The sequence below is a fragment of the Eptatretus burgeri genome, chromosome 1 (assembly GCF_056783735.1).
Source record: "Eptatretus burgeri isolate ZD-2024b chromosome 1, Ebu_testis_v1, whole genome shotgun sequence".
Lineage (NCBI taxonomy): Eukaryota > Metazoa > Chordata > Myxini > Myxiniformes > Myxinidae > Eptatretus > Eptatretus burgeri.
Genome location: NC_140961.1, coordinates 48,087,936 through 48,099,154, shown reverse-complemented (window position 1 = coordinate 48,099,154; position 11,219 = coordinate 48,087,936). Strand labels below are relative to the sequence as shown.

Sequence of the window (11,219 nt, the reverse complement as noted above, 5' to 3'; positions counted from 1 at the left end):
GTGACACCATCACTTTCCTGCGGCAGCTCTTCAGAAACCGCCTCATTGGCCTGAGTTCCGCTCATGACTGTTTACGCCAACCGTTCTGCCACACTGCATGGTCTGAAGCAGGAGGTGTCCAAAAGTATGTGGACACCTGCTCATCCAACATCTCATTCCAAAATCATGGGCATTAATATGGAGTTGGTTCCCCCCCCCCCCACCTTTGCTGCTTTCACAGCCTCCACTCTTCTGGGAAGGCTTTCCACTAGATGTTGGAACATTACTGCAGGGATATGCTTCCATTCAGCCACAAGAGCATTAGTGTGGTCGGGCAATGATGCTCGGCAATTAGGTCTGGCTCACAGTCGGCGTTCCAATTCATCCCAAAGGTGTTCGATGCGGTTGAAGTCAGGGCTCTGTTCAGGACAGTCAAGTTCTTCCACACTGATCTCGACAAACCATTTCTGTATGGACCTCGCTTTGTGCACAGGGGCATTGTCATGCTGAAACAGGAAAGGGCCTACCCCAAACTGTTGCCACAAAGTTGGAAGCACAGAATTGTCTCGACTCTAGAATGTCATTGTATGCTGGAGCGTTAAGATTTACCTTCACTGGAACTAAGGGGCCGAGTCCGAACCATGAAAAACAGCCCCAGACCATGATTCCTCCACCAAACTTTACAGTTGGCACTCTGCATTTGGGCAGGTAGCGTTCTCCTGGCATCCACCAAACCCAGATTCGTCTGTCAAACTCCCAGATGGTGAAGCGTGATTCATCATTCCAGAGAACGCGTTTTCACTGCTCCAGAGTCCAATGGCGGTGAGGTTTACACGACTCCAGCCGACACTTGGCATTGCACATGGTGATCTTAGGCTTGTGTGCAGCTGCTCGGCCATGGAAACCCATTTCATGAAGCTCTCGGCGAACTGTGCTTGCACTGACATTGCTTCCAGAGTCAGTTTGGAACCAGAGTCAGGAAGTTTGGAACAACACGGTAGTGAGTGTTGCAACCCACAATAGACAATTTTTCCGTGCTATGCGCTTCAGCACTCGGTGGTCCCGTTCTGTGAGCTTGTGTGGCATAGCATTTCACGGCTGAGCTGTTGTTGCTCCTAGACATTTCCACTTCACAATAACAGCACTTGTATTTGACCGGGGCAGCTATAGCAGGGCAGAAATTTTACAAACTGACTTGTTGGAAAGGTGGCATCCTATAAAGGTGCCACATTGAAAGTCACTGAGCTCTTCAGTGCGGCCCATTCTACTGCTAATGTTTGTCTATATTGCCTCAATGATGTGTTACATCAGCCTCTTTGCTTTCCATGCAGTTCATCACCACATTGGCTGTATGCTTGGCCTGATTGTAATACACAAGGATGAAACCTTGCCCCACGAGACATGTTCCCGAGGGAATGACATGATGGATTAGAACTTGCCTCTAGCTGTCGGCATGAAATTTACCTTCAATTCTTGTTAATCTTCAACAGCTTGGCCAAGAAGCAGCCCCACACTTGGAATGATCCACCCCAATGCTTCACTGTAGCTGTTGTACGCTGACTGTTGTACCACTCCCTCGTCTGCTTTGGAACAAACTGGCATTTAGTATTGCCAAACAGTTCAAACTTGAACTTCGATAAAGAACACCTTCTTCGAGGTTTGATCATCCCACTCTTTCATTTCTGTTGCCAATTTCAGCCTTTTTGTTTTAGTTGCCTCTCCTCAGCAAAATGTTTTCAAGGCAGCGGGACCTATTGAGACCATGTTGTATGAACATGTGTCTTACTGTTCTTGAAGAAAAGTTAACACTCATAGTTTTAGCTCCATCATTCACAAGATCTCTCGTGGATCACCGTCTATCATGTATAGAACATACCCCGAGGTACTTAACATAACTTTTTGGACTTTCTTCCTCGACTGCTTTTCTTGTCAACATTACCAGTGTCAACATTACCATTACCAGTGTCAACCAACATCTCAGCTCTTGCTGAGACAAGAAGTTGGACTGCAATCTGCTACATGGAGTGGACTTCATTACCCCATGCACGCGAAACGAAAAGAGAAGTTTAGCGATCGGTTCATGTCCACCCATCCATCTGTCTAATGAGTTTGTGGTCATCAGTTTATGATTGAGGATGAACTTATTTAAATTGAACGTTATATTTTGAACACAAATTGGAACATGAATAAGAAGACAAGTTTACTGTTTTACTGTGCATTGGCTCTGAATTTATGAGAAAGAGAGAGAAAGAGAGAAAGAGAGAAAGAGAGAGAAAGAGAGAAAGAGAGAGAAAGAGAGAGAGAAAGAGAGAAAGAGAGAGAGAGAGAGAGAGAGAGAGAGAGAGAGAGAGAGAGAGAGAGAGAGAGAGAGAGAGAGAGAGAGAGAGAGAGAGAGAGAAAGAGAGAGAGAGAGAGAGAGAGAGAGAGAGAGAGAGAGAGAGAGAGAGAAAGAGAGAGAAAGAAAGAAGAGAGAAAGAGAGAAAGAGAGAAAGAGAGAAAGAGAGAAAGAGAGAGAGAGAGAGAGAGAGAGAGAGAGAGAGAGAGAGAGAGAGAGAGAGAGAGAGAGAGAGAGAGAGAGAGAGAGAGAGAGAGAGAGAGAGAGAGAGAGAGAGAGAGAGAAAGAGAGAAAGAGAGAGAGAGAGAGAGAAAGAGAGAGAGAGAGAGAGAGAGAGAGAGAGAGAGAGAGAGAGAGAGAGAATTTTTTTTAGTCTGTCTGCCTGTCTGGCAGTTAAATAAAATTGAAAATCATTCCAAACTGGAAGCTTACTGTTTTTAAGGATGTTATAAAGGACACAAACAACAGGCACGAATAACTCATGTGTGAGATAGGGTGATGTGACAGACATTGTGGAAAATGGCAGTAAAACGCGGAATTAATGTATTGATATGATTTATATAATAAAAAATCTATTTAAATTTAATCACATACTTAAACACTGTAGTAGACACATCGTCTTTCATAATACTTCCAAGAACCTCCAATTTTGCAGCACAGTACTTCAATTTAAATTAAGGTTCAATGGAGAGGTGTAGAAGGTTGGTTTTTTGGTACTACTTCTGGACTACTTCAATAACACTAAACTTCCACATTTTTGTAAACGATTGTTGAAGTCATTATTTTATTAAAATTGAAGTACAGTACAGCACTTTTTAACACCGTGCGGGGTATCATGTTCGATGAACTCTCTCGTTAACCACAAATTTGATTTCTACACGCTTTTTCATGTGATACTGTTACGAATTTGGAAGCCTTGTGCACACAGATATTCAGGGTCCCCATAGCTCAGTTATTTCGATAAGTAAATGTGGATAGATAGCTCCCTTTCCCTTGTTTAATGGGTAATTAAATGTTCATGCGCTGCGGAGTTATTTTGATAATCAGGGTTTTCTTTTATTTTTACATCCACGATAACTACAACAAGCCTTCACCTCGCTTCCTCACACCGACGCCATTGCCTACGTGCGTGTCAACACGTACGTAGGCGGAGTTCACGAGGACCTGACGTCGCTCTTGCCCAATCAGGGAGATGCGAGCGAGTTCCCCGACGGTCGACCAATAGGCGCAGGCCACGCATGAGCGAACCACGCCCAAGAGGAGGACGAAGGAACAGAGAACAAACAATTTGCGCCCCGTCTGCTCGCTGGCGTGTTCTGGTTCACTGTTCGGTCTTGGCGCTGGTCTGATCTCATCTCGTCGCTGGCGCCGGTCTGATCTCGACTCGTCGCTGGCGCCGGTCTGATCTCGTCTCGTCGCTTGCGCCCGTCTGATCTCGTCTCGTCGCTTGCGCCGGTCTGATCTCGTCTCGTCGCTTGCGCCGGTCTGATCTCGTCTCGTCGCTTGCGCCGGTCTGATCTCGTCTCATCGCTGGCTCTGGTCTCGTCGCATGCCGGAGGAGCGGGCAGGAGCCCGACGCTGTCCACCGTACCCGGCGCTCGCAGCGGCAACGGGTTACGGGTTCTAGTCCCGCCGACCCAGGACGTCGAAGACCTCGAGGTCCATCTTTCTTTTTGGGTATTTGTGTGCACGTATATGTGTCTGGGGCCCTGTCTATAAGTAGAAACTGTTAAGTGCTTTTGCTGTACATTATTTGCATTCCTTCTTATAGTCAGATAACTCTGCTCCTTGCATGCTCCCCTCTTCCCCCCTATTATAAATAAATCCCCTGTTAAATGTTTCAGCTCGTTTTTGTGTTTCTTTCATTGGTTTAGCACGGTGCGTGTTGGGAAATTGGGAAGCGGCAAATTGTGCATTATGACCTTCCGTCCTCGGTAACCATCCGCTCGGGTTACGCACGGTTCGAGCACGCCAACGGCTCGTTCTGCTCGAGCTCCGCCGAGGGTGAATTTCCCCGGTAGTTTGGACGACGTGGGTATTTAGGTAAATTGAAATTGGCAATCGACCCTATCCCACGCGGTCGACCTATTGGCGATCTTCGGTCCGGTAAGGGGCCCATCGGCTCCGGAGTTATCCGGGGTGATGACCTATAAATTCCGGGTGTTCGGTGGAACCGACTCTACTGCTCTACCTAGCGGCCGTGCTCGTCGCCGATACCCGGGCCACAACAAAACTTCCTTCCAATGAGCCATAATATCACCACACCTGATATGATATATAACATTCTTGAACGGTCATTGTGAACTTTTGTTCCAGTCTGAAAAAAAAAAAAATTGTTTATTAAACCACTATCTCAAATTGATTCATCTGTGGGGCGTCATAGATGTACACATTACTTACACACGTGGGGCAGGTGGAATGAACTTAAGAGGATAAGAATATTTGGAAAAGGAAGGTGGTGCAGTTAGGGGATAAAATGAAAAAAAAATGTTCAGAGAAGAGAGAGGGAAGAGAAATGTATGGAACAATTGGGAAGTGGTTGGTGGGGGGGGGGCAATGACAACAGTGTCATTGTTATCCAAAAAAATATACATACGAAACCTGATGCAAAACGCTTTGTAAAAAATAATTTAAGGATTAAAATAAATTTTGAGAGAATATTACTTTAAATAAGCTTGCTGTGTTACTCACAGATACCAAATTGCATGTGCATGTTATTAAAGGCCACGAGAGATTCCGTACCAAACGCAGGATTTCGAAATGAATGGCTTGTGCGGCAGGCACCCGTGGGTGACGCAGGAAATAACTTACAAACCGACAGGTGCTATCAAAAAGAGATCGTTATATGCACACGATTGCATCGTGGTGTGCACAAAGGCAACTACATTTTGCATAATTTAATTAATTGCACTCTTGGCACATTTGTTTCTTTATTCTCCATCTATCTCCACAAGTTAAGGAAAATAAACAGCCTAGCCCACCCCATAGCGGCCTATTTGCTACTGCCACGTCAATGTGCAAAGAACACCCATCGTAGCAAAGGTCATTACGTGTTTTCTTCTCGGCACAACGCGTCCACGACACTCGCTTACTCGAACAAAAATGATCCATGTCACCCAAGAGCCTCCTGGTGCTTTAAGACACAAACCATCATTCTCGGGGGGGGGGGGCTCACTGCAATGCAACCACCACACCCGTCCTCACCAGCAGCACCTCCACAGTCAGTCACCACCAAGCAATCTTCAAAGGGCACCATGTGATATTTATGTTCACAAAATAGAGCCGGTTCAAAGTCTCGTCCAAAGCCGCACAGCCCGGGTGGCTGTAACAAAATGCGATTTCCCCGTGGCATCAAATCCAAGGCTAGACCGAGTGATATAACATGCTCGCTCAGATATTGCACTCGTCTCTTTTTCCAACAGACTTAAATATTATTTGAACACAAAGCAATTCTGTCAGTCTGCAATTCCCTGATGACGGCAGATTCTAAATCCCAATCCATGTAAGTGAATAAAAATAAATAAACACGCAACAACATTAAATCATATACCCCATACAGTGGCGATTGAAGATCCTGAAAGAAGAGCAAGCTTAAAGTGAGTAAACATTGCCAAAGGCAGAGTCTGGGATTCTCAAGGGAGGGATACAATCCGTCTTTTATTCATTTTTAATAATGCCAACTGGTTTTATACTATAAAGCTGTCCTCATTGCACAATTTGCAAACAGGCCAACGTGAAAAACCGCCAACCTCCAGAGGCACTGTGCTGCTCGTATCACTGTGACGTGCACTTGCAAAATTACTAATCATTACGCTCAGCACAAGGCTGTACTTCCTTACATGGCATGTGTTTTCTGAAACTTACGAGCTCCAACAACACCATCAATTCTGACATGAGGAAAAGGGCACGACCATACAGGAGAGAAACCACAGAACATTCAGCATCATCAATTGCTTGACAAATAGATCGAAAGTGACTGATTGAAAAAATCAACAATGCTCAAAATTCCCCTCGTCTTGATTGAAAATTAAGTCAGAGCGCGCACGCACGCGCGCACATACGCATGCACGTACATATGCATGCACGTACATACGCATGCACGTACGCACGCACATATGCATGCACGTACATACGCATGCACGTACGCACGCACGCACATACGCATGCACTCACGCACATATGCATGCACGTACATACGCATGCACGTACGCACGCACGCACGCACATATGCATGCACGTACGCACGCACATACGCATGCACGTACATATGCATGCACGTACGCATGCACGCACATACGCATGCACGTACGCATGCACTCACGCACATATGCATGCACGTACATACACATGCACGTACGCACGCACGCACATACGCATGCACTCACGCACATATGCATGCACGTACATACGCATGCACGTACGCACGCACGCACATATGCATGCACGTACGCACGCACGCACATACACATGCACGTACATACGCATGCACGCACGCACGCACATACACATGCACGCACGCACACCTCTGGGAAAAAATGATATTAGACTTTTGATATTCCGATATGAAAACTAAGCTCGTGATGATGGGATCCCAGGTTGAAATCCCATATGATGTGATATTTGTCCATTGTTTGTCATGACCTTGTCCTATGAGGTAATATATGTACAGGCTCCACCAGGCTCCACCAGGCTCCACCAAGACCCTCAGATCAGTGGCCAATTTTTTTTTTTTCAATGAACGGTGAGTGGGGGGAAAGCAACAATAAGCAAAGTAAGCGCTGGGGGATATAGAGAGGAGAATCGAAATAAATGAAGGTGAAATAGAGGATGGAGGCGGCATCGTGAGAGGAGGATGGAGGCGGCATCATGAGAGGAGGATGGAGGCGTCGTCGTGAGAGGAGGATGGAGGCGGCGTCGTGAGAGGAGGATGGAGGCGGCATCGTGAGAGGAGGATGGAGGCGGCATCGTGAGAGGAGGATGGAGGCGACATCACGAGAGGATGGAGGCGGCATCATGAGAGGAGGATGATGGAGGGGGTATCGTGAGAGGACGATGGAGGTGGCATCGTGAGAGGAGGATGGAGGCGACATCTTGAGAGGATGGAGGCAACATCGCGAGAGGATGGAGGCGACATTGCGAGAGGATGGAGGTGACATCGCGAGATGATGGAGGTGACATCGCGAGAGGATGGAGGAAACATCATGAGAGGAGGATGGAGGCAGCATCGCGAGAGGAGGATGGAGGCGACATCTTGAGAGGATGGAGGAAAAAATCGCGAGAGGATGGAGGCGACATCACAAGAGGATGGAGGCGGCATCATGAGAGGAGGATGATGGAGGGGGTATAGTGAGAGGACGATGGAGGTGGCATCGTGAGAGGAGGATGGAGGCGACATCTTGAGAGGATGGAGGCAACATCGCGAGAGGATGGAGGCCACATCACGAGAGGATGGAGGCGACATTGCGAGAGGATGGAGGTGACATCGTGAGATGATGGAGGTGACATCGCGAGAGGATGGAGGAAACATCATGAGAGGAGGATGGAGGCAGCATCGCGAGAAGAGGATGGAGGCGACATCTTGAGAGGATGGAGGAAAAAAATCGCGAGAGGATGGAGGCGACATCACGAGAGGATGGAGGCGGCATCATGAGAGGAGGATGATGGAGGGGGCATCGTGAGAGGACGATGGAGGTGGCATCGTGAGAGGAGGATGGAGGCGACATCTTGAGAGGATGGAGGCAACATCGCGAGAGGATGGAGGCCACATCGCGAGAGGATGGAGGTGACATCGCGAGATGATGGAGGCAACATCGCGAGAGGATGGAGGCAACATCGCGAGATGATGGAGGCGACATCGCGAGAGGAGGATGGAGGCGACATCGCGAGAGGAGGATGGAGGCGACATCGCGAGAGGAGGATGGAGGCGACATCGCGAGAGGAGGATGGAGGCAGCATCATGAGAGGAGGGTGGAGGCAACATCATGAAAGGAGGATGGAGAAGGCATCACGAGAGAATAATGGAGGAGGTACTGTGAGAGAATAATGGAGGAGGAAATGTGAAAGAAGGATGAGGAGGCATTCGAAGATGAAGATGAGGAGGCATCATGAGAGGAGTATAAGGAGACATTGCCATTCGCAAGCTAGGAGGATGAGGAGGCATCGTGAGAGGAGTGCAATCATAATCTGGTGAACACTACCAAGTAAATGTAGAGTTCAAAGATGAAAAGTGAACAGTGTAAAATCAAACTGATGGCAACATGACAGGCAAAACTACAAGTACGATGGCACATCATAGGCAAATAAAAGCAAATGACTATATAAAAGTGGCTTGTATCTATAACACACACACACACACACACACACACACACACACACACACACACACACACACACACACACACACACACACACACACACACACACACACACACACACACACACCTTTACTTTACTTTACTCGAACCGAGTAATTTTGATTTATGATATGTGTAAAGGGACAAGAGAAGTGACACTCAAACAGACAGGTCCCGATGACATGTGCAGTACTTCTTACCAGGAAAACTATCTGAGTGTCTGAAAAAAGGGTAAGCGCAAGTCCTTACGCTCTGGAAATGACACCGGCAAATGGGAAGGAAGTGCAGACTCCATCCCAACCACGGGTCGTACACTCAACTCGACAAGCAAGTAAGGTAACGAGTCAGACGAGGTGGCACAGGGAGACACTTCGCTAGACACACCCACAAGGACAAACCCACAGAACCCGCAGCACCCGCCCACTCGCAAGGAAGACTTCGGAAGGGGATCGGGTTTGTGCTCGGACGACCATCGACTGAGACTAGATGAGGTAAGTCTTAGAGATAAATCCAGAATACCTTGCCGACCAACTTCCATAATGGCACGAAGTTGAACATTAATGAATGATGGAAAAAAAAACAAGGCACAATTGAGTTGAGCATGAAATCGGACAATGGGAGGCACGTGCGTAGAACAAGCACTGTTGTGGGCTCATGAAGGGAACTTAAACCCGCAGCACAAACCCTCACACTTCCCAAATCACCAACCCAGGTGGCCAGTGACAAAACAGAGACAACCACACAACAGGTCACCACCTCTAAGTGGGAAGTAGTTTGGCCCGGCTGAAAGGTTACGGCTTCATCCAACTGGGGGGTTGGAGGGTGGCAGAATGTCAGCTATGAATGAAAGTAATGGCAGTCTGGAAACTTGATATGCATTTGCTTGCCAGAACTGCAACACTGTACAACTGAAAGAGATGAACAATATATCTTACGGTCACCATGACCGGGAAACTTATCAAACAACAAAACACACCTCAACACTACCGCTCAGCCCCTCCCTACCAACACCTACCACCACCTCCATCCCTCATCTCAACCCTCCCAATGCACCCCCTCCCCCCCCCAAACCTACCAATCCTTCCCACCATATTCCCATCTCCTAACCCCGCTACTGGAAAAATAGCCATATTTTTACATCCTGATGGAACATGACAAACTCACAAAAAGACTAGAAGGGCACTCGGTAGGGCGCGTACCTCCACCTCACAATGCCTGATCCATGAGAACATATCGGGCCCAATACATTTTTGAAATATCATGCTATACAGGTACTGTATCATTTTTAGTCCGATCTCTCAATGGTGAAGAATCACTTAAAAAATTAAATAATTCTCATATCCAGATCCGGATTCGGATCTTCACCAAAAATGAATCAGTTCGTCCTCATCACACACCCAACCTGTCCACCCACTTTCATCCGAATCCATGCACAACTTTTTGAGATATCGTGCTATGTCTCCTTTTTGGCCATATCCCTCAATGGTGAAGAATCACTCAAAAAATTCTGATCGCCGGATCTGGATCCGGATCTTCAACAAAATCTAATCAGTTTGCCTTGTTACACACCCAACCTGTCCACAAAATTTCATCCAAATCCATCCAAAATTTTTTGAGGTATCCTGTACACAAACAAACAGACAGACAGATATGGGTGAAAACATAACTACACTCCGCCATTGGGGCTGCACACTCGCACACATTTCGCCTTCGGGCCGCGAAATCACGTATGATCAGCCACAGGTGCCGCACACTCCCACGCAATCTGCCATCGGGCTGCGCACTCTCATGGATTCCACCATTGGTTCTGTGCACTCCCGCACAATCTGCCATTGGTGCTGCACACTCTCCCACACACTCCCCCATCAGGAAAATATTGCAATGATAAATGTTATGGATGTTAATTATTACCTCCGTCACCGAAGGTGGGCGAGGTTGTTTTCACCCCTGTCTGTAAACAGGATATCTCAAAAAGTTGTGGAGGAATTCAAACAAAATTTTATGGACAGGTTGGGTGCATGACAAGGACCGAGTGTGGTGAAGATCCGAATCCGGATACGAGAATTTTTTCGTTTTCAAAGTGATTCTTCATCACTGGGAGATAGGGCTCAAAACTACAATAAATAGCATGATATTTCAAAAATTTGTGGATGGATTCGGATGAAAGTGGGTGGACAGGTTGGGTGTGTAACAAGGAAGAATTGATTCAATTTTCAGGAAGATCCGGGTTCGGATCCAAGAATTTTTCAAACTGATTCTTCACCATTGAGTGATTGGGCTAAAAACAACACGCAGTGAGTGCCTATAGAAAGTCTACAACCCCTTTCAAAATGTTCAACTTCTGTTACTTTATAGCCTGGAATTAAATTACATTAAATCAGACTTCTTCCACCTTTATTTACACATCCTAACCCACAACTTCCAAGTGAAAAACAAATTCTACAAATTTCAGAAAACTAATTAAAAATACAAAACTAGAACATCTTAGTTGGAGAAGTGTCCACCCCCCTGATAATAGCAATTGTAAATTAGCTCAGGTGTAACTAATCACC

The 11,219-nt window shown here is 46.8% G+C and overlaps 1 protein-coding gene across 9 annotated transcripts in view; it reads right to left on the bottom strand.

Moving 5' to 3' along the window:
* Positions 1-11,219, bottom strand: part of LOC147034428 (retinoic acid receptor RXR-alpha-B-like) — a 66,468-nt gene that overhangs the window by 28,335 nt on the left and 26,914 nt on the right. The window contains exon 1 of one of the 9 annotated variants that reach the window (XM_085883000.1): positions 8,917-9,054. The exons of 3 other annotated variants lie outside the window; for them this stretch is intronic. In XM_085883000.1, the coding sequence (XP_085739126.1) occupies positions 8,917-8,962 (46 nt within the window). In that variant the 5' untranslated portion in view covers positions 8,963-9,054. Of the gene's footprint in view, positions 1-8,867; positions 9,055-11,219 lie in introns of those variants that run through there. 5 more of the 9 variants (XM_085883007.1, XM_085883016.1, XM_085883025.1 and 2 more) reach the window with 5 other exon arrangements.